Below are 24,037 nucleotides of genomic sequence, written 5' to 3'. Positions count from 1 at the left end.
TAGTAGACCCTTTTTTCATTGGAACTTTTATTTTTATTTAATTAAGACCTATTTTTTATTGCCGATTTTATTATCAAATAAAGAATGAATTTATAAATCAGGAAACAAAGATGTATAATATTTTCATCGAACAGTTAGTTATTAATGAAAGACTAGTTTAATGTTAGCGAACAACACAGCAAATACTGCCATCGATATGAAAAGGGCTCCTGCACAGATTGAGCTCAAAAGGAAAGCATGAAAGGTGAGGTGATGTGTTGAACAGGTAACTTCTCCCTGACGCTAACGACATTTGTTATCAACTTTTGACACACTTGAGATGCGTTTTGACTTTACTCACCCATTCTAGGACACGAATAAACCCAAGAGGTTCTTTCAGAGGTCCAAGGTTAACAAGGAATCCAGACGCCAATTTCTGGGTGCGACAAACAGAGTGTAAAAAAGCAGAACAGGGGTACACAAACATTACGTTAAGCAGGTGTACAGGCAGCAGCGCTTGTAAGAACAGCCAAACTACCTGTTCGTCACCTTGTGGCTAACTGTCCCTGCCCTTGTTAGCAAACCCCTGCTAGCAGCGTGCTAACTCATGTCATCCGGATTATTTTGCAAACCCACCCACCTGAACAGTATCCATTGGGGCGTGAAACAACTACAATGTCGTTTATTTTAACTCCTGAGGTTCAGCTCGGTTGTAAATCCCACTTGTTCGTATGCTGAACTACGATCCAGCGGCTACTGGCTGACTGTCAGCGAGAGGCAGAGCTGCAGAAGGCGAGTGACTGATAAACTCACCCTACAGTCATCCAAGTCTGTTCCACAGTGTACAAGTGATCCGCTGGCACCAACACCAAAATAAGAATTGTTGTACTTCCGGTACCCTTCTGAGTAATGTGAAGACAATAACATGTATTAATATAGTTAACGCTGTTCCACTACGGGATATTAGTTATATTGTTTTTTTTTCATTTATCAATCTGTAAATTGTAGGGACATTTATAAACAACACATTGCGGGGGACAATAATACAGAACACAAAAGTTACAAAAACAAACAAAAAAACAAAGTAAGGACAGAAAAAACAAATGAAAAGGTTTACAACCCTAGACTACACACAATCTAAACAGATGAACAGGATCTCTCTGTGAACAAATAAGGCCTGAAGAAAATACAAGAAGTGATTGAACAGTGTATCATTATTGAGCAGTGCATCATTACTGAAAACATACGCAATTGTTTGATACATTTTTGAATAAACTAAATGACGAGAGAGAACGGGAGTTTAAAGGTAACTTATTCCAACCAGAATGAGCCTGAAATACGAATGCCTTTTTTATCTGATGAAAAGGGGACAATAAAGAGGTTTGAGTAGTTAGTTGTGGAATGAACAAAAAATGGTTTAGACAATAATGAAAGTTAAAGTGAATGCATTCGAAAATAAATATGAAGCTATGAATTTAATTTATTATGGCACCTGACGTAAAGAAAGAACAATCAAGTATAAATTGAGTAGAATAAGAGTTTTTAGAGACATTTAATTCAACTAATTATGATGAAAACAGTTGTTAGAGCAGCAGTTCTGTGTTTTCTGGGATGAATATGTTTAGATAGCATTTATCAGAATTGCAAATCTTGCATGATATGTTGGAAGCACTTTTTTTTTTTAATACAGTACAATATGCATGTATGTAGTTAACCCTGTCCATATCAACATCACGTGAAAGGTCGCATTCAGGTACATCGACCAGATAAAAATAAGCTCCTATTCCTGAATGCTTTAAGGACACCAGTGTGATTCTTAGTGTTAGTGCTTTTCTTGTACATGTAATTACTTAAGACTAATTAATTATACCAACAAACAATAAACGCAACATATAACATTTATATGCACACTGAATGATTTATTATTGTACATTCAGAATTTACAATATTTGCATTCGACCTGAACGCAACACACTGACTGGCCCGTGCTCGTCTGCTATCCTGCAGTCGCCATTTTGTTTAGTCTGTGTCCGGCTGTTACAGAAAACGAAGAGGAACGGCTTCTCACCTGCATCACACAACTTTTAATATCTTTTTTAATCAGAAACCGGTAATTAACACCACATTTCTGGTACATGGTAGTGTTTAAATGTCGAACGTGAGTACGAGGTTAATTATCAAATAAAAACTGTTAACATTTAGCTAACGCTAGCCATAAGGTCGCGAGGTGGTTTAGGTAGGCCTCTTGTTCCGCGTAAATAACCTTAAACCACATGAACATACACTCAAAGTTTAAACGTAAAAAGTAGTTATCTCAATACACGTTATCTCGTCAACACATGTCTATCGTTTACCGGATAGTTGCTGCTGGGAACCGCTTGTAGATCGTCTTAGGTAGCTTTGGGCTGCTTACTATTGTTCTACAGTAAGTATTTTATTGTTGTTTTGTACTGTCTTGGTTTTTCCACTTATTCATCATACGTGTCTTGGACCGACACAGAAGGTGCCCTATCACTTGCTTTCCCACAAAACTTCGATTCTGGTCAGCCTTAGATATTTTACCGCAAAACCTGCGTTAATGTCACAGGCATAAGTGATTGTTGAGGTAGCAGCTTGGATAGCTGTTAGTTAGACTCTTATTTCAATGGAAATGCTTTATCCTCACTCAGAGTGCTTTCTAGCTATTGCTCAGATGGGCGGCAGACGTGTTACTCAAGCTGGTCGTCAGTGTCGAACAAGGCCCTCCATGTCTCGAGTAAATACACTACCCAACTCCTGTGGACTAATTGTTAATGTAATTGTTCTTAATTCTGGATTAGATGCATTAAATCAATTAACACATAATCATGGGTTGGGATTTGAGCGAGGCTGTTCCATGACCTGGTTCCCTTTTATAGCTGTATCCAAGTTTGCCCTACAGGCTTTTATTGAAATAATATTTGTGTCGACGTGTTGCTGTGTATCTCTGTGGAAATGTCAAATTCATTTTTTCTTCTGCACAAATGTCTGTCTCCTAATAACTTATTTTCAGTTCCCTGGGGAGTGTTTGTAGGTTTAAATTCATCCTCTCTGCCCTTTGTGGGGATCCCTGGATATGGATAGCTTGACTCCCCCATCAGAATTCATTGGCGGAAGATTTTTTTTTCTTCAGCACTGATTACCTACACCTGATAATGTCTAGAAGCTTGAGTATCTTGCCCATTTTTTTCTCCTGCCATCGTCAAATGCCACCAAATCCAAGATGAAGCTGAGGATTTTTTTCCCACCAACCCACATTTGTCACCTTTTTGCCACACCAGTTAAAGCTGTTTGGATCAAGTTCTTTCTTTTGTGGCTTTCCATGTTCCCCCATTTCTTTATTTTAATTAGTTACATCAATTAAAAAAAACAAGGTGACAAATATCACCAAAGGACTATATTGCATCCACCATCAGTAATAGTTAGAAGTCTGGCGGAGATAAAGATGTCTCAGAGGAGGGATATCGTAGGAAGACAAGTGTCTCTGGGCGATCCAACCCCCTTTTCCTCTTATCTCATGGATCAAGTGTTCCTTCAGGACTCCATATCCTCACGGAGACACCCCATCAGCAGTGCGCCTAGAGGGAGGAAAATTTCTCGGCCACCTCAGGTAAACATGGCATCATGCTAAAGCTCTGCTAATCAGCTTTTTTAGTACGAAATACCACCAGTTTAAGATAGAACTCTTACTGGAAATTTGAATAAACATTTCCTGAAAGGTGAATCTAATTATCTAAATGCAACACTTTTTGGGGCGTAGCAGTTTGCTTTTCACACATGCACAAACAAGCTGGTCAATGTATAATCAATCAATCAATCAATAAAATTTTATTTGTATAGCCCATATTCACAAATTACAGTTCATCTCATAGGGCTTATAAAGCATCCCCTGTCCCTCTGGAGATATTTTGGTTGGTTTTGTTTTAGTTTTTTCATTTTAGCTTCTGTTGCGTGTTAGAAGCGTCATCAACCCCCACAGGCGCTTGCTGTGTTCTCACATCGACTTGGCCCGACTTTCTGCGGACTTGATGCTGGGAGGACAGGCGGAGAAAATCTATTACTGATGTGTTACTTTGCTCTTGGTTGTCAGGTAGAGTCCTGTCAGTCCTGAAGAGAACCATCCACCGCGTTTATATTTTGAAGGTCTTAAGTTGGAGACGGATACCAGCATTACTATGACCAACCATGGAGATGACTGCTACTTCTTTTACTATTCCACCTGCGCTAAAGTAAGCAAAGTTTGAGCGCAAAGATCACACATATTGTAAATGCATAATCTAACCAGTTTGAATGTGACTGGTGGATTGAAGGAGTGTGATCTTTATACCTTTCACTTATGCTTCAGGGAGACAGCTGCCCCTTCAGACACTGTGAGGCTGCAATGGGCAATGAAACAGTTTGCAATCTGTGGCAAGAAGGACGCTGCTTTCGGACCATCTGCAAGTTTCGACATATGGAAATCACAGTAAGTAAAATGTTTACATTAATAAATTAAATCCATTATTATTGTTATTGCACAAGATAATACAAAGAAATTCTAAATCAATGCACACTATATCAATGAGCCAAATGCTGCTATGTGCAGGCTCGCCCCGATCGCCCCGGTCCGGAAGCCCCAACATTCAAATTTGACTCAAAACAATGTAATTTGTTGTTTTATCACGTCTGAAGAAGGAGTCACCAGTTACTTCGATGAATGAATTTGAAAATGTTGGTGAACTATCCCTTTAATGTCCATTACCTGGATAGAAAAACATTCCCCATAAACTTGGTCCAGGAGCTCCACTCCAGCCTCAGGAGTAGTTGGAAGGAACACTTACATGTTCAGTATGTACAATTCTAGGTGAAGGGATCTATTGGCATAAATTGAATATAAAATAATCCAAATTATGTTTTCACATGTTTTCATCTGAATTGTACAAATTGTTGTTTTGTTTACTCTAGAATGGGCCCTTTTATATTTACATCTGGAGTGAGTTTTCTCTACTGAGGCTGCCATTTTATCAACTAAACAACCTTTTGAGTTTTTATAACAACTGAAGGCTAACACAGGTTCTCTTTCATGTTGGAAGGGGAAGGTGATATGATTGGTATTCAACTGCAACATGAAACTTCCCCCTAAATGTAACTAAATTAAACACACTGAACCTCATACTACGCTACAATGAACTAGGGCTGCACGATATATCGAATATCTATCGTGAAATCAATGTGCACGATAGACTTATATATTCAGATGATTGCTGGGTTTTCCCGTCCATGATTCATTGACAGATTAAGAGAATTGTGAGAAAAGAGAGAATTTGAAAACCGAGATTTGACAAAACGAAGTGGCTCCTTATCCAAAATTTTAAACAATTTTATCGCATGTTGCATGTTTTCCTAATATCATGCAGCCCTAGAGTACAGTATAATCAGGTTTTGTCGGACTAGACATCTACCATCTACAGTGCATCTAAATGCTTTTCCCCAGAAATTGGATATATTGACTTTCACTGACCGGCTAACTTAAAAATGACCAGTGAACATTTTATCAACTGACCATCAGTGAAAATTGAAATTCAGATCCTGAGCAATCCTGTAAAACAAGCAAACTTTGTCTAACCTTCCATTGAATTAAATTGTGCTGTTCAGTGCAATAGGTCAGTTTAATAGACAACAGAGAAATGATAGAGATATGGTCAGCCCATGTCCACCATGCATGCTTATACATATATCATGTGCATCAAAACAGAAAAACAGAAAGGAGATACCTTGCTATTGGGAGAAACAGTCTGCCGGCTGCCAGAAATCACACTGTGCCTTCCTCCATGAAAAGCCCCGCTACATAGAGGGCATCTTGTTCCCACCTGATAAAGGTGAGTGGACTTCTTTCCCACAAAGTTAAAATACATTTTACATCCACTTGTGAAAGGCAACGATGATAATCCTTTTAATTCTCCCAGGTCTGAGCAAGAATGAGGAGCAGGCACTTGAGGAAACAGTTCTCCCACCAACTGTCCCTCTTGCAACTGCAGCCAACCCCCAGCTCAGAGGGGTCATTAAAACCGAAAGTCAGGAGCCAGTACCAAGCCCCACTCACCCACCAGTGGTGATCAATCCTGCAGATGATGATGAGGATGAAGATGGTGAGCTAGATTTGATCTTGAATTTCCTTCCTGGCCTATTGCTTCTTTCTCTCTTTTCTTAGAGTTTTGTTTAAACACACCTGCCTCAAATTGAGACACATTATTCCCTGTAGTCTTAAGCATGTGTATCTTAATATTTTCAGACCTTTTCTCAGAGGAGGGAGATGATGGCAGGGCCGGCTCTTCTCATCGAAAGCTACCCAAATTAGGTGAGACCAAGCCACATACAAAAAACTTGGATACAAACGTTGCTGCCAATTCTGTTTTCTGATAAGATATTGTAACTTTGCAGATGACTCACTGAATTTTGGAGTTAGCACCCTGGAGGAGATCAGACTCAGGAAGGCCCTGAAGACCAGCATGAAGAGAGCCGGCTACCCCATCCAGAGTTCTGATACCTTGGCCAACAGCGGGAAAGAAAACATCCAGTCATTATGTCGTCCAGCCCTCTATGAGGCCAGAGATGGTAAAAAGCTGTTCCTCCGAGACTTACGAGTCTCGTTGCTCTGTTTCTCATCTGATAATGAGTTGAAACTATACACTTACTCTAAATACACTTAAATATCTGCTCTGGATGTTCGCTGCATGAAATTTCTAAATAAATGACCATCTTAAACAGATGAACTATTTCAAATGAACTGAAAGCATATTACCAATACCTTTACTCCTAAATGCAAAGTCAAGCCATTATCATCCCGTTTTCAACCAGTGTGTGGTTCCTTTTAACCTAGGCCAATTCGTCTTTGAAGAAACTGGGCGATCAAGAGGCAGTGTGGCTGAACGGCTCGGAAGAAAGATGCCAACTATGAGTAAATTTGAACTCTTGTTACAACTCAACTAAATATTTTGAGCTTACCAGTAGAATTTAGGTGCTACGGCAAATTATATTAATGTTAAAAATACAGAATCTCATGAGTTATTTCTGCTGAAGATGAAAAAGGTGGAGGCGTCCAGCTGAAAAGGAGTCTGGCTGAGCGTCTGGGCAGAGTTGTGGATGAGGAAGAGCCAGTAATGTCCCCACAGAAAGGCGAGTATGATGAAATATCAAAAGTAGAGGTTCTTTCTATGCATCATCTGCAGCATTTTATTTGAAATCATATTAGTCGGAAGGAGGGAAGAGTTGTAACTGTAAAATGTGTATATAAACAGGTTGTGCTTTGATGAGCCACGAATTAATGTATTTTTAAAGTACTTTCTTTTTCTTTTTCTCCAGTTTTTAAGCCTATTAAGGAAAGACTTGGATCGACAACTGCTCTTATTGCACTTACTGACCAAGGTAAGAAATCAGAAGAATATTGAATGTTACCTTGATGTTGTCCATTATTTTGTTTTGAATTAATAATCATGCACATTGAGCAAAATATTATATCTTGTGCCCTGATTTTTCCCAACAGCTGAGACCAACACAGAATCTGAGAAAGCTCCTGCGCAGATCCGCATCAAAACTCTGGAGGAGATCAAACAGGAAAAGGCAGCAATGTCTAAATGCCAGAAGGATAGTCCTACTATTGTTGGTCCAGAGAGCACCAGAACCAATAAGGGTGTCAAGCGAGCCGTCAGTGTTAAAGATGACTCAATTCACTGTGTCAAAATGTTCTCAGAGATCCTTCCAGCCAAGAAGACAAGGAAGGAGGCGCAGAACCCCAGCCCAACAAAAGAAAAGCACACTGTGGCGAAACACCCAAGCAAGAGCCAAGCAGAGCCGAATGCAGTTAGGCCCTGTCCTGAGGCTACAAACATAGAGGAAGTCCGAGTAAAGACCCTGGAGGAGATACGCAGGGAGAAAGCAGCAAAGATACAGGCTCAACAGGGTATGCAGGCTGAAAACAAGAGGAGCACTGATACTAAGGAAAATGGTGAAAAGATTCCTTGCCTACTACGCATCAATGAACTAGCTTCCCAAGGTAAGACAGCAAGACTATTTATATATTCTCTGTATATTGGCTCAAGGGCTGTTGTACTGTTGCAAATGTCTTTCAGATTATATTACATTTTCAATATGCTGATCTTCATCTTGCATAACATGTATTTAAATGTGATCTTTCTGTTCATATCAGCAGGCAGCATCACAACGCAGAACAGAGCTGAGGTTACAGCTCAAACTGCTGCTCCTGAGGTACAGTCTGGAAGACACTGCAGTATTGGTGTTTGTTGCTTGTTCACCTGTTGACTGCTGTAGATAGTCATTTTCCTCTGTCTTTCTAGACCAGGCCTGCAAAGACCTATAACGTCAAGGTCAAGACCTTCGAGGAGATCATGCGCGAGAAGCGCCTCCGCAGGCAGGAAGTGGAGGAGCAGGACAAAACCTCAGCTGAAGCAAGTGATTTGATCCCCCTCAAATCCAAGGCTGCATCACCTCTCAACAGCATTACTTCTCCTGGTGCAAGAGTTGCAGCTGTGACCTCAGTCCCTGTTAAGCAGAGCTCTTCACCAAGGGCGTGTGAGTCTAAGTCAAAGATTCCCAGAAACTCCAGGGAGGTCTCAGTCAAAAACTCAAGGAACTCCACAGCACCGCCACCAGCCAAGCAGTCCAGAGCACCTCCTTATGAAACTGCAGAGTTCCCGGCCGCTGTTAAAACAATGAGCAATAATAAGAAGAACTCCCCAGAACAAACTCGAGATGCTAAAGGTAGCTCACCTATTTTGCAACCCACATTTCTATTTGAGTGCTAAGGAAACTCTTCGCAGGAAATACTTATAGGCACTTGGGTGACCATGTCATTGTTAGTATTCTGCAAGACACGTGTTATCTCAAATTTGATGTAAATGATAAAAACCCAGGTTGGGGATTTCATGAAACCTGATAGAACTGGTATTCAAACAGGATTTATTTTTAAGAGCATCAAGTGAGTGTCTAGTTCAGAATACATGACCCACCCAGTAGTTTCATTTATTATCCTTAAAATTTCCGTTCCTTTTTAGTGAGGCCAAAACTGAATGTGAAGCCATCTGTCATGAAGCCTGCAGTTCAGGTGAAACCAGGCCAGAAGAGGAGGGGAACGGAGCGGTCTGCTGTGGCTGCTGTGAAACCTCTGAACAGTAGCTGCACAGAGGTGGAGGAGCCACTGCAAGAGACAGTATGCCAAGATGGACAAGTAGGTTCAACACAGTGTTCATGATATGACTGGGACATAGCCAAAATTTTAACCATTTCTGTATATTGCATTTGTTTTTATATCATAAGTATATTTTGTGTCCTTAACATTTAAAGTATTTCTACTCAAGTCCTAAAGATGTTGACATGTCCCTGTCGGTTACCCAGTTCTCTGATGTATCTGGTGCCTTCTTAAAGTCTGCCGGCAATTAATAGATTTGTCATCAGAATTGGATGGAGAATCTAAACAATCTAGTGCTGTGAATGATCTTCAGGGACTTGTGTTACCAGGTGTTACCATCCTCCAGTGCTGCTGTTCCCCCCAGTCCCAGCACCCTGCTGGACTGCCTGGACTGCAGCTCCAGCCCTCTGAGAGAGGAGCTCCTGACTGTCCCTGTTTTCAATGAGAGTCTGAGTCAGGAAACAAAGTCCACCTTCAGTATTAATACTTCCAGAGAGACCGGTGAACTCCCCCAAAGGTAAATGTCTACAGGGTTTTTAAATATTAACCTAAAACATGATCATTGACTTATTGGTATTGTCAGACTTCATAAAGGAAATGTCTAAATGTCTGCAGGCTGGCGTGGACATGTTTAAACTTGATTTACCATTATAGTTTTCCGCTACGTTCACTTAATAGCACTTGCCCGCTGGCTCCGTATTGGGGCAGACTCACATTATAGGGACGGTCACCTTTTAGTCCCAATCACGTTTCACCCCTTCCCCTCCATTTTGCGTGTAGGGGCATTGTGTCCCGATATTTGTTGGGATAGAAAGGTAGGGGAAAGTGTTAGTGCTGTACAACTCCACCAAATAATTGCCCAGAATGCCCTGCAAATCACTGGCAAGATGGGAGAGGAGCTCACAAATGTAGTATTTTTCCAATAATAAGTATTAAAAAATGTCGATAATAATTGGAATGTCTAATATAGTTTAAATGTATTACTGTAATTTGTTTCTCAACATTTACAAAAAGTGGTACCATAGCATGCTTGCGATGTTTTTGCATGATAATCCCATTTTTCTTTTTTTTATAGAATTTCATTTTGCATTTATGAAAAAGCTGGCATGTGCAGTGATATAGAAAAAAATATATTTTCTCCGCTCACCCCAACTGTTCAACTCAGACGGCTGCCCACAGTGAGTCTAGTTCTGCTAGCGGTTACTTCAGGTTAATTTTTTTTTTCTCTCTCTCCAAAGTCACCAAAGTGCTTCCTCGTCTGTTGGGTTACTTTGTTTTGACAATGTTATACATTGAGATTCAGATGTGAAGATTCATACGTCTAACTCAAACATTTAATAACTTCTCAAGTCTCATGAAGAGGAACCAATCCCAATAGCCTTTCATTCGTCATCTTAACTAGAGTCATAGGAATAATGTACAATTCCCCGGCCATTTAAGGTTTTGTAGCTTCTTGAACAAGGAGATGATCACAGAACATTCTGAATGACAGGCGCTCAGAGGTCCAGTAAAAAAAAAAACTGAGGCCTCCCAATGCAATGTCTAACTGGGACTTGTCCTGGTCCACTGAGCAGTCAAGGCATGTGACGAGTGCATGTGTTGTAAGCTGGTTGTCAGTGTGAATCTTATTTAATGTAAGCTATTTATTTTGTTCTACTTTTCATTTTACATCATTCACCTTCCTCTTATTGCCTTGGCCTGATAACTTAACTTCCTGAATGCATTGTTTCATATTAAAAGCTCTCAGCAGAGTTTGGTAACTGATTTCATGATATTGCTACACAAGCGTGGCAAAATGTTTAAAGTAGAAACAGTTCTGCAGCATTGTATGTCATGAAATAAATAACAAGCCCCGTTTTTATGTGTCAGCCCAGTCCTGAAGACCCCCATTCACCCCAGGGCCCGAAGACAGAGCGCTGCTCTGTCCACCTCAGCCGTGGACGACTTCGAGGACCTGATAAACGAATTCACGGACGACCATCTGGAGGACGATGTAGACCCGGGCATCGGCGAGGACGACCTGCTGCAAGAACTGTCAGAGATGATTGACAGCTGAGGGTTCCATCTAAAACAATCACCACCACACCCCAATTTCTCATCCACAACCATGGCTTTCTATTTACAAGAAGTGAAGACCATCTACTACGGACATTTTCAGTTTAATGTTTTTTTAGCTTTAATGTTCACGACTTCACATCCTGTGAGCTACAAATATTTTTTTCTTTTCCTGCACATATCCTCTTATAGCCCAGGCGCTAATTCTGCTGGGTTTTGGTTTTCTTTATCATGTCGGTTTAGGAACAGTGTTCAACATTTCCGGGCCCTGAGAAGAAATCCTGAGAGAGCTCTGGTTCCGTTAGTAAACATTCTGAGATTCTCAAAAATCTCTGGATATTGTTATGTGAAGTCATATTGGTATACCGATTATGCAAAGGGCATAGCAAGCGGAATTAAAGAAATAATCAATACTGCTGCACTTAATAATAGATTGTCGCCGACTAACTTTTCATTCTGTTTATGTTTGAAAGAGAGTGTTGCTGCTCAGCTAGTTCCAATATTACGACAATAAATGTTTTGTTTTGATAGTGACGACCCTGTCAACAAGGCAATAAAGGTCAGTCCCTGACAAATTATGTTTTCCAGAAGTAGTTAACATGAGGAGTGTCTTATCCATCAGTTTAATGTGCTTTATATACTTTTCCACTCAGATCTTATGGAATGCACCTTCTGCCTGTGACTTTCCTGCCCTAAATCTTTTTTTTTTGTATAATGTATGTATAGTTTTTAACCAGATCTTTTATCCGTTGGGTAACTTTAAAAAGACCAGTCTGGGATCAGCTTAAACTCGCTTTCTTGTTTTTGTTAAGGAACACCTCAGGGACTGTTTCTGATTTTGAATGCTCTTCATATGATTCACCAACACTATTTCATTTCAACAATGCTGTCTTCAGTTGTATTTTTTGTGTATGGTCTTTTTTTCTGCTATTTGGGTTAGCATTGGTTTATGAGTGGTCAGCTGAGATCATAGTAATTTTTTGTCTTTTTGTTTGCTTGGTCCTGACCTGTTTCCTCATGCTTACTGTTCAGAGTGACTTGTAAAAATTGCTGTGTAAATAAAACAATGCTTTTAATGACCAACTTGATCAATAGCTTATCAATTAATATACAATTCAGCTATTACTATGTGCAAGGGTCGGATCAGATCTTGATTCATCAGATACACCGATGCATAACATGTTGTGTCTGGTGTTCTCTGGAAAAAGCACCATGCTGGGCTGTGAGCACAGGTCCCACTAGAGGATGTTGGGCTCTCATGCCACAAGCATGGAGTCTGTTTCATTTACACCACAGCCGGGGAAATTGATTCATAATCACTTATGCTTTCTAAATGGACAGATTGATAAATTGTCACGATTAAGTGTTCATAGCACAGTATCCTTTGTCATGGCTCTTCTTTGCCATGATGCTTATCAGCGATGTGTTTGGTTCAGCCTGACCAGGTTCTGCCAAAATATTTATTTAATTACATTTCTGGGTTACTTTCTTGTAAACCATCAAAGAGGGATGTTAGGAGAAAGTTATATAAGCACTGTTCTCAGCAGTTTTACTGTTGTGTGGGTATTGGGAGTTAATAACAATGAAATAATTTAACTAAACTTGGTTAATGACTAATTGGATTTTTCCCAAAATTTGTTTGTAGTCGATTATTTCAAATTCAAACAATTAAAAATGATCAGACATTCATATATCATATATGTCTACATACCCCTGTTAAAATGCCCGGTTTTTGGGATGTAAACTAATGAGACAAGGATAAATCATGTCCAAACTTTTACCCCCTTTAATGTGACCTTTAACGATTCAGTTAAAAAACAAACTAAAATCTTTTAGACGGTGAAATAAAAAACCTACCTGGTTGCATAAGTGTGCAAAACCCTAAACCTAATACTTTGTTGAAACACCTTTTGATTTTATTACAGCACTAAGTTTTTTGGGGTAGGAGTCTATCAGCATGGCACATCTTGCCCACTCTTCTTTGCAAAAGGGCTCCAAACCTTTCAGATTGCGAGGGCAACCTGTATTCAGTTCTGGGGTTTGGCTGGGCCATTCCAAAACATTAATCTTCTTCTGGTGAAGCCATGCTTTTGTTCATTTGGATGTGTGCTTTGGGTCGTTGTTATGCTGAATGTTAAATTCTTCTTCATCTTCAGCTTTCTAACAGAAGCCTGAAGGTTTTTGTGCCAAAACTGACTGGTATTTTTTAACTGTTCATAGTTCCCTCCACCTTGACTAAGGTCCCTGTTCCAGCTAAAGTAAAACAGCCCCACAGCCTGATGCTGCCACCATCAAAACGACGCGAGCCTCACGCAGCCCGCAAGGCTTGTGATTGGTCGGTTTACTACATCCCGTCCGGAGTCTAGTTTCCGGTTTCATGCCCCACAATACGCGGAAATCAAGGAAGATTTAGAAGAACGAATATGGACCAAATAGATGGGCACTTGGCAGAAGAGATCCGAAAGTATGACCACTTGTATAACCCGTCACTGAATGGCCGATTTGTCCGCCAGAAAAAGGCTATGAGGAGCCGGAGTGGCGATGTAAATAAACATTCGACGAAGAAGAAGACGTCTCTTCTTTGTGTGTTTTGTTTTCGAAAAAAAAAGTACCTCCGTCTAGTGTTCTGGCGGTGAATTGCGTTGCAACACGCGCAACACGTTTAGGAAGCATAAACCAAAACGGATCCGTCAATGCAGCTGCGTGGCCTTCCGCGGTTGCAGTCGCAGGACTATAATTAGGCCTTGAAACATGCTTTTGCGTTTTCACGGGCCCGTAAGCGCAAGAGCCCTTCCGGGTCCCTTACGTGCTTATGTATCCCTCCTTACGTGCTGACGGGTGTCGACCCCCTTTTCTAAAATTTACGGCAAAGCTCCGCAAGCTCACTCAGTCCGCAAGGCTGTGATTGGTCTGCTCTACATCCCTTCTGGAGCTGCATTTCCGGTTTCATGCCCCATAATACCGGCAGAAATCACGGAAGATTTAGAAGAACGAATATGGACCAAATAGAAGAGCACTTGGCAGAAGATATCCGATAGTATGATCACTTGTATAACCTGTCACTGACTGGCGGATTTGTCCGCCAGAAAAAGGCCACGAGGAGCCGCAGTGGCTATGTAAATAAACAATCGACGAAGAAGAAAGAAGGTGTCTCTAAGGTCGTCTTCGACAAAAAGCATTACTCCGCCTAGTGTTCTGGCACGGAATTGCTTTGTTAGAAGCGCAACGGTTGGGGAAGCATGAATGAAAACGAGTCTTGCGCCACAGCGGCGTGAAAAGACGCAGACGCAGTCGCAGTCGCAGAAGCATGTTTCAGGCTTTAGTAAATAACTCCCAATGCGTCGCTTAACATACGTCACATATTACGTTGCTCTGATTGGTTGTAGGTCTATCCAGTTGAGCGAAGAGGAATTTTATTTCCTGGTTCGGTTAAAACACGCCCCATAATGACAGCCCAATGGAGCGGTCTCAGACTCACATTCTGCTTAGATTTGTGAGTCTGACAACGTCAGGCTAACCCTACCCCACATCCCAAACATATGAAGAATACGGAAGATTGTTGTCACATGTAGTACACAGCCAGTCCTTGCCAGAAATTCCTGCAGCTCCTTTAATGTTGCTGTCTGCCTCTCGGAAGCCTCCCTGACCAGTTTTCGTCTTGTCTTTTCATCCATTTTGGATGGTTGCCAGTTCTTGGTAATGTCACTGTTGTGCCATATTTTTTCTACACCTGATGATGGCTGTCTTAACTGTGTTCCATGTTTTATCTAATGACTTGGAAATTATTTTGTACCCTTTTCCTGACCGATAACTTTCAACAATGAGATCCCTATGAGGCTTTGAAAGCTCTCTGCGGACCAGAGCTCTTGCTGTAAGATGCAACTAAGAGAATGTCAGAAAAATCCTACTAGAACAGCTGAACTTTATTATTGATTAATCAGAGTCACTGTAAATGATGGTAGGTGTGTACAGACTACTATTTAACATGAGTTTGAATGTGATTGGTCAATTTTTAATACTGCCACATCCCCAGTTATAAGAGGGTGTGAACACTTATGCAACCACATTAAAGGTGGAAAAAGTTCAGAAAGGATTTATTTTTGTCTCATTTGTTTACATTACAAAAACCTTGCATTTTACAGGGGTGTGTAGACTTTATATATCCACTGTAGGTGGACTCATACATCAGATTCTATGAAGGACGAACACCAGTCAAAAAGGGACACAGGACATTTATTTTAATGACAAGTTTAATTAACACTAACTGCAAATGTACATTTAACACAGCCTTTTGTTGGCACACAATGACATGTAGAAGTAGTAACTAATAATTATTATTCTGATTAACTGGAGCGGCTGTCATTGCTGCTGTTATTTCGAATAACATCATTACATCTACAAGTATCGCTATTATTATGGTTTTACTAAATATGTATTTATTTATATAGTAGTTGCTTTTATTATAATTATTATTATTGTTGTTGTTGTTGATGTTGTCGTTGTTGTTTTTTTTATTATTATTACCTAAAAGACACTTTGTTTCATTGTTTGCTTCTAAATGGTACAATAAACAGAAGAAAGTTGCAGTGCTCACCGGGACCTTGAACTCTGGATTTCAATCTTTTTCCCAGCATGACATCCCTTTCTTAGGAGCCTCTTGAGTTATGAGTCTCAGTTTTATGTTTCCCTGAGATAATGTATACAGTGATGTGGTGCTGTATAAATAAAATAAATTGAATTGAATTGAACTGAATTAAATAAACAGTTTGCGCCTAATTATTTGTGAAAGGCAAAAGGTATGACTAGAACATAGGTGCTGTGCCCGCTAGGTAAAGTTTTTCGTTATTATATCAACTGAATTAGTTATTATTATAACTTTCTTAAAGATGGTTTATTAAATAACCATTTATGGTGCCTCAAATAATTATTTTTGGATGGTTCTTTGAGGCCCCTGTTGAGTTTCCTTATAAGAAATGGTTCTTAACAGTGCTTCCTGCTAAAAGGTCGTTTGTGGAACTAAAAATGGGTTAGGAAACCACTTTTGGTTCCAGTTAGCACCTTTTTTTCTGTGTGTAATGGCTTAAGGTGAGTGTGGTCTGGAAATATTTACATTTATGTTTAGAAAACTTCCATAATGGCTGCAGAGAGTGAGGGAGAAATTCCCTGTTTTCTCTTTTTTGCTCAATATGTTTATTAGTATTTTTTCAGGTACTTAAGAACAAACAGACAAATACTAGGAGTAAGTAAGAAATTATGCCAAATTGATAGGAACAGAGAAAGAAAGAAAAAGGAGTCAATTGAATAAAATAAAATAAAGGCATAAAAACCGAACAAAAACAAACAAACAAAACTAACAAACAGGGCGTACAATTCAAGACAATTAAATGTATTGATGCATCACTAGTACACAAAATACATCATAGAAAGAGGTGAGTGTCCTATTGTGAGTCTCATAGCTGCTCTAAATCTCCATCAAAGTGAGCAAGATGGTCTAAGAATGGCTGCCAGATCTTGTAGAATTGTTTAAGATTGTTTATCAAACTGTATTGGTCATGTCATGTCATTTAGCTGATGCTTTTGTACAAAGCGACTTACATTTTCAGTACACTCAACATTTATGAGGGGCCATTTAGGGGTTCAGTATCTTGCCAAGGACACTTAGGCATGCAGATGGGAAAGAGTGGGATTCGAACCGGCAACCTTCTTGTTGCAGAGCACCCGCTCTATCCCCTAGGTCACGCTCTCCCCATGATTTGCGCCGAAGGATGATGTGCAGCGGTGATGATGTGCACCGCTAGGTGATGTCTGCCTCACAATTATCTGCGCCGATGATGTGCGGTGATGATGTTGTGCGCTGCAGGATGATGTGTGCCGCAAGAGGATGTGCACCGCAAGATGATGTGCGCCCCAGGATGAAGTGCGCTGCAGGATGATGTGAGCACAAGATCATGTGCGCCGCAGGACGATGTGCGCCGATGTGCGTCGCAGGATGATGTGCACAGCAGGACGATGTGAACCGATTTGCACTGAAGGATGATGTGTGCCGCACATCATCCTGCTGTGCACATCATCATGCAGCGCACTTGTCCTGGCGCACTTCATCCTGTGGTGCACATCATCTTGCGGCATCGACCTCTTGTGGCGCACATCATCTTGCAGGCATATTATCCTGCTGAGCACATCATCACCACACATCATCGGCACACATCATCGTGAGGCAGACATCACCTGGCGGCGCACATCCTCAGCGCACATCCTCGGCGCAAATCATCGTGAGGTAGACATCATCTTGCAGCGCACATCATCACCGCACATCATGTGCAGCGCACATCATCCTTCAGCGCATATCATCATAACCGCACATCATCATGTGGCACATAATCCTGCTGCGCACGTCATCCTTTGGTAGGCTCTGGGTCTCCCAAATGGCCAGCGCTTATCATCATCACTGCACATCATCATGCTGCGCACATCATCCTGCGGCACACATCAGTACAGCACATCATCATGCGGCGCACATCATCCTGCGGCATCATCCTGTGGCGCACATCATCCTGCAGCGCACTTCATCCTGCGGTGCACTTCATCCTGCGGTGCACCTCATCCTGTGGTGCACCTCATCATGCGGGACACATCATCGTGCTGTGCACATCATTCTTACTTTTAGAGAATTTAGGGATGACAAGTAGGCTTGAAATCTGGGAGCGGAGTGCTCTAGCAGGTTTATAAGGTACTAACAGCTCTTTAAGGTAAAAAGGCGCTATATTATTAAGGGCCTTGAAGGTGAGGAGGAGAATTTTAAATTCTATTCTAGACTTAACTGGAATCCAGTGTAGCGATGCTAATATTGGAGAAATGTGCTCTCTTCTCTTTGTTCTCGTCAGGACACGTGCTGCGGCATTTTGGACAAGCTGTAGAGTCTTTAACGACTTACTGCTGGAGCCTGATAATAATGAATTACAATAGTCCAGTCTCGATGTAACAAAGGCGTGGACTAGTTTTTCTGCATCTTTCTGTGAAAGGACATGTCTAATTTTTGAAATATTACGCAAGTGGAAAAAAGCGTTCCTAGAAATTTGTTTTAAGTGACTATTAAAGGATAAATCAGGATCGAAGATCACTCCCAAGTTCCTGACTGTTTCATTGGAATCAAGGGCAATGTCGTCTAGCGCAGCTATATCATTAGATAATGCATCTCTAAGGTGTTTGGGGCCAAGTATTATAACCTCTGTTTTGTCTGAGTTTAATAAGAGAAAATTGCGGGTCATCCAGGTTTTTATGTCCTTGAGACATGTTCGAAGTTTAGTTAATTGATTACTTTGTTCAGGTTTTATTGACAAATATAACTGGCTGTCATCCGCATAGCAGTGGAAATTTACCGAGTGTGTCCTGATAATGTTTCCTAGTGGAAGCATATATAATGAGAATAAAATTGGGCCGAGCACAGAGCCCTGTGGAACACCATGGTTAACTTTGGTGCACACAGATGACTCATCATTAATTTGCACAAATTGGGAGCGATCAGAAAAATACGATTTAAACCAGTTAAGGGCGGTTCCATTAATGTTAATTAACTGTTTGAGTCTTTGTAATAAAATTTGATGGTCAATTGTGTCGAATGCTGCACTGAGATCTAACAGAACGAGGACAGACACAAGTCCCTGATCTGAGGCTATTAAAAGGTCATTAGTGACTTTTGCCAAGGCTGTCTCTGTACTGTGATTGGCTCTAAAACCCGATTGAAAGTCTTCATTATATTATTATATAATATATATTATATTATTTTCCTGGAGAAACTCACACAGCTGATTGGCAACAACTTTTTCTAAGATTTTGGAAATGAAGGGGAGATTAGATATTGGCCTGTAATTGGCTAAAACCTCTGGGTCTAGGGTGGGTTTTTTGAGTAGGGGTTTGATGACAGCTATTTTAAAAGACTGTGGTACATAACCTGATGATAATGACAGATTGATAATGTTAAGTAATGTTGTGCAATAGAAGGAGTAGAATTGACGTTGGCTAATTATTAATAATCATGAAATATGATTATTAAAATAACAATTATTTCTTAAAAATAATCGAAAATGATAAAGCTATTAATTAAGAACAGTACCACATTTAATTAGAAATTATACGGTTATCCATTAATAATAATTAAAATAATTAATGAAAACAATCTCATCTCTCATCTCATCTCATTTTCATCCGCTTATCCGGGGTCGGGTCGCGGGGGGAGCAGCTCAAGCAAGGGGCCCCAGACTTCCCTTTCCCGGGCCACATTGACCAACTCTGACGGGGGGATCCCGAGGCGTTCCCAGGCCAGTGTTGAGATATAATCTCTCCACCTAGTCCTGGGTCTTCCCCGAGGTCTCCTCCCCACTGGACGTGCCTGAAACACCTCCCAAGGAAGGCGCCCAGTGGGCATCCTTACCAGATGCCCGAACCACCTCAGCTGACTCCTTTCTAAGTAAAGGAGCAGTAAATACGCCTTCTCCAGATCCACAAAACACATGTAGACCGGATGGGCATACTCCCAGGCCCCCTCCAGGATCCTTGCGAGAGTGAAGAGCTGGTCCGTAGTTCCACCTCAGGATGCGTGCGAACGGGCGGATTCCTGGAAAACAAATCAGTGTCCTGGCCTCTTAAGCGGTGCTCCGGTGGGTCTCGTGGTTGCAACGGAGGTCAGCGCTGGGCCGAATAGAGCGAATTCTCTTGCTCTTGGAACGGAATTCGGCTTCGTCTCTTCTGCAGGGATGAGCAGCGGTAACGCCGCTGTGGACTTGGAAAGAAAGTCTCTGAGCTCGGCCAGCGAGCAAGTTCCTGTACACGGCCTTTTCAAGTTAAAACAAAAATAGTCTCTATCAAAGTAAGATCAAACTTAAGATAAAAGAAAATGAAAGAAATGAAAGAAAATAACTCTGGTTGCCCCCTTTAGCAACTAAATCATCTGGAAAGACCCGGAGGGGTCTGTTGACGTCTTCAGAGCAGGGAAAATGGCAGTGATTATTGATGTCTCAGTGATTTTATTCTACCTGAGAGGTTCTGCCTCCTTGAGGTGCTGGTCATAGGATGATGCTGGCTTTAAGCCAATTGAGTGTCAGAGTTGGACCTCAGTGGGCGGGGCTTGGAACTCAGCGGGGGTCCTGAAGGCGCTTCAGGACATTTTCCAACCACCAGGGGGAGATTCTCAGGCCTGCTGGAGAATGTTTTCCCTCCAAAAGTTTTACAATCCTTTGTCCTCACCGTTGGCTCCAGTGTCTGGTGCTCAGCCTCTGGACTGTGGCCCAACAGTAACGAACTATCAATTAGGGGCAGAATTTCTTTAAGTAATTTTGTAGGAATGGGATCTAAGATACAGGTTGTTGGTTTAGAACCTGAGATTAATTTGGTAAACTGATCACGGGCGATCAGAGAGAAGCTGTCTAAGTAATGGGCAGGATTCTCAGCCGTTTCTGAGATCTCTGTTGTTGGGAAGGTATTAGTGCCAATTGAGGGCAGGAGATGGTTGATTTTATTTCTAATAGTTTGAATTTTATCATTAAAAAAAGGTCATAAAGATATTGCTATTTAGGGATCGAGGTATACTGGATTCGGTTGTTTTAACTCATTTGTCTGGGAATTATACCACAGAGCTAATTTACCATGTTTGACATTTTTCTTTTTTAGAGGCGCTATTGAGTCTAATGTTAATCGTAATGAGTCTGCAGAGCTATCGACGAGGTGGTCAATCTCAATGGAGCTCAGGGTTTTAAAGAATTTGTTGTTTATATCTACTGCTAATACGGATTTACATGTAATTGGGATTATTTCCTTAAATTTAGCTACAGCACTATCAGGTAGACATCTAGAAAATGAATTTTTTATTAGAGGCATATATTCAGTTATTGAAAAATCAAAGGTTATTAAATTATGGTCTGAGTGAACTGGATTGCGCGGATGTACTGTTAAATTTTCAAGTGAGTGTGTGGTTACCACAATGAGTAGGTTTGTGCACACACTGACTGAAACCAATAGAGTCTAGTATTGAAATAAATGCTACGCTAAGGCAATCTTTATTATTATCAACATGAATATTAAAGTCACCAACAATAATAATTTTATCGGTCTTTAGGACTAAGTTTGATAAAAACTCAGGGAATTCCTTTAAAAATTCAGTATAAGCCCTGGGAGCACGGTAGACTACGGCAAATATGATTGGCTGTTGGTGGTTCCTGGATTGGCGTGGAAGACTAAGAACCAGACATTCAAATGATTTGTAGCTGAGTTTAGGTTTAGGATTAACTGATAGACTGGAGTTAAAAATAGCAGCAACTCCACCTCCTCGCCCAATTTCTCTAGGAACCTGTGAATTGATATGACTGGGGGGAGTAGATTCATTTAGACTGACACAAACCCAAGATGGCGCTGCGTGAGTGGCAGCCTGTTACAGCAGCTCTCACTTTTCGTACCTCTTTTTAGTGTGTAAATAGTGTTTTTAGTGTATTTTTCTTGTTGGTTTTTTTTTTTTTTTTTTACCACATTGACACTTTAAGCAAGTGCGCAGCTATGGATGTTCACATTTTAACATTCGTAGTTTGCTCCTCCTCTCCTGGAACCGTCACCTTATCGTGGTGGAGAGGTTTGCGTGTCCCTGTGAACCTGAGGGCTGTGTTGTCTGGAGCCTTGTGCTCCTGGTAGGGTCTCTCATGGCAGAGTGGTCTCAGGTGAGGGGCCAGACTAAGAATGGTTCAAAAACCCTCAATGAATATCGGTAGAAGAGGAGATGGGACACAGCCCGGAGGAAGCCCGGGGCCCCCGTCTGGAGCTAGGCCCAGACGGAGGGCTCGATGGCGAGCGTCTGGTGGCCGGGTTTAACACGGAGCCCGGTCGGGCATAGCCCGAACAAACTACGTGGCACCCCCCCTCTCTTTATCTCATGGGCCCACCACCTGTGGGAAGACCCGTTGGGGTCGGGTGCGCAGCCACATGGGTGGCAGCGAAGGTCAGGGGTCTCGACGGACCAGACCCGGGCGGCAGAAGCTGGCTCTGGGGACGTGGAACGTCACCTCGCTGTGGGGAAAGGAACCGGAGCTTGTGAGGGAGGTGGAGCGCTATCAGTTAGATCTGGTGGGGCTTACCTCCACGCACAGTCTCAGCTCTGGTACCGTACTCCTGGATAAGGGTTGGACTTTATTCTTCTCCGGAGTTGCCAAGGGCGTGAGGCGCCGGGCGGGTGTGGGGATACTCATAAATCCCCGGCTGAGCGCCGCGGTGTTGGAGTTTACCCCGGTAGACGAGAGGGTCGCCTCCCTGCGCCTAAGGGTTGTAGGGGGGAAAACTCTGACTGTTGTTTGTGCGTATGCACCAAACAGCAGTTCAGAGTACTCGGCCTTCTTGGAGACTCTGAATGGAGTCCTGTATGGGGCTCCAGTAGGGGACTCCGTACTTCTGCTGGGTGACTTCAACGCCCACGTGGGCAACGATGGAGACACCTGGAGAGGCGTGGTGGGGAGGAACGGCCTCCCTGATCTGAACCCGAGCAGTCGTTTGTTATTGGACTTCTGTGCTAGCCATGGATTATCCATAACAAACACCATGTTCGAACATAAGGGTGCTCATAAGTGTACCTGGTACCAGAGTACCCTAGGCCGAAGATCAATGATCGATTTTGTGATCGTGTCATCTGATCTGAGGCCGCATGTTTTGGACACTCGGGTACCCTGCAACCTGACTCGGTTGCAGGGCACCGACAGGCCCGAAGGGCTGCAGCTGCTGCCGTGTCGGAGGCTAAGCAGCGGGTGTGGGAGAAGTTCGGAGAGGCCATGGAGAAGGACTTTCGGTCGGCACCAAAGTGTTTCTGGAAGACTATCCGGCACCTCAGGAGGGGGAAATGGGGAACCATCCAAGCTGTGTACAGTAAGGATGGGACTCTGTTGACCTCAACTGAGGAGGTTGTCGGACGTTGGAAGGAACACTTTGAGGAACTCCTGAATCCGAATAACACGCCCTCTATGTTGGAGGCAGAGCTCGAGGTTGATGGTGTTTCATCGTCAATTTCCCTGGTGGAGGTCACTGAGGTGGTCAAACATCTCCGCAGTGGCAAGGCCCCAGGGATTGATGAGATCCGGCCAGAAATGCTAAAGGCTCTGGGTGTTGAGGGGCTGTCATGGTTGACACGCCTATTCAACATCGCGTGGGAGTCGGGTACAGTGCCAAAGGAGTGGCAACCCGGGGTGGTGGTTCCCCTGTTCAAAAAGGGGGACCAGAGAGTGTGTGCCAATTACCGGGGCATCACACTTCTCAGCCTCCCTGGTAAAGTCTACTCCAAGGTCCTGGAAAGGAGGGTTCGGCCGATCGTCGAACCTCAGATTGAAGAGGAACAATGCGGTTTTCGCCCCGGACGTGGAACTACGGACCAGCTCTTCACTCTCGCAAGGATCCTGGAGGGGGCCTGGGAGTATGCCCATCCGGTCTACATGTGTTTTGTGGATCTGGAGAAGGCGTATGACCGGGTCCCCCGGGAGAAACTGTGGGAGGTGCTGCGGGAGTATGGGGTAAGGGGGTCTATCCTCAGGGCCATCCAATCCCTGTACTCCCAAAGCGTGAGCTGTGTTCGCGTCCTCGGCAGCCAGTCAGTTTCGTTCTCAGTGGATGCTGGTCTCCGCCAGGGCTGCGCCTTGTCACCAATCCTGTTTGTGATATACATGGACAGGATATCGAGGCGTAGTCGTGGTGGGGAGGGGTTGCAGTTCGGTGGTCTGAGGATCTCGTCACTGCTTTTTGCAGATGACGTGGTCCTCATTGGATCATCGGCCTGTGACC

At 42.4% G+C, this 24,037-nt stretch overlaps 2 protein-coding genes across 11 annotated transcripts in view; one reads left to right on the top strand and one right to left on the bottom strand.

Moving 5' to 3' along the window:
* Positions 1-830, bottom strand: part of sypl2a (synaptophysin-like 2a) — a 28,944-nt gene extending 28,114 nt beyond the window's left edge. For 2 of the 4 annotated variants that reach the window (XR_009924689.1, XM_062412417.1), the window contains exons 1-2: positions 620-830; positions 341-415 (exon numbers count right to left, since the gene is read on the bottom strand). Coding sequence is in view for 3 of the 4 variants with exons in the window: in XM_062412417.1 (XP_062268401.1) it covers positions 341-415; positions 620-634 (90 nt within the window). In the remaining variant the exon portion in view is untranslated. The remainder of the gene's footprint in view (positions 1-340; positions 416-619) is intronic. The other 2 variants (XM_062412412.1, XM_062412404.1) reach the window with 2 other exon arrangements.
* A 1,158-nt stretch (positions 831-1,988) lies between these two features.
* zc3h11a (zinc finger CCCH-type containing 11A) lies at positions 1,989-12,319 on the top strand. 7 transcript variants are annotated; one of them, XM_062412336.1, is made up of 17 exons: positions 1,989-2,404; positions 3,536-3,607; positions 4,092-4,226; positions 4,343-4,462; positions 5,732-5,855; positions 5,943-6,125; positions 6,269-6,334; positions 6,418-6,591; positions 6,857-6,934; positions 7,057-7,152; positions 7,339-7,401; positions 7,520-8,029; positions 8,183-8,241; positions 8,331-8,754; positions 9,048-9,220; positions 9,511-9,698; positions 11,051-12,319. In XM_062412336.1, exons 3-17 carry the CDS (start codon positions 4,173-4,175, stop codon positions 11,235-11,237), a joined length of 2,499 nt encoding a protein of 832 aa, XP_062268320.1. In that variant the 5' UTR covers positions 1,989-2,404; positions 3,536-3,607; positions 4,092-4,172; the 3' UTR covers positions 11,238-12,319. The 7 variants fall into 7 exon arrangements, with proteins under 7 accessions (XP_062268320.1, XP_062268297.1, XP_062268287.1 ...); XM_062412313.1 differs by having other exon boundaries at positions 4,088-4,226; XM_062412345.1 differs by having other exon boundaries at positions 2,004-2,089.
* The last annotated feature ends 11,718 nt before the right edge of the window (positions 12,320-24,037 follow it).

This window comes from Platichthys flesus, chromosome 2 (genome assembly GCF_949316205.1).
Source record: "Platichthys flesus chromosome 2, fPlaFle2.1, whole genome shotgun sequence".
NCBI lineage: Eukaryota > Metazoa > Chordata > Actinopteri > Pleuronectiformes > Pleuronectidae > Platichthys > Platichthys flesus.
The sequence above is the reverse complement of the archived record's forward strand: the minus strand, read 5'-3'. Positions and strand labels throughout refer to the sequence as shown.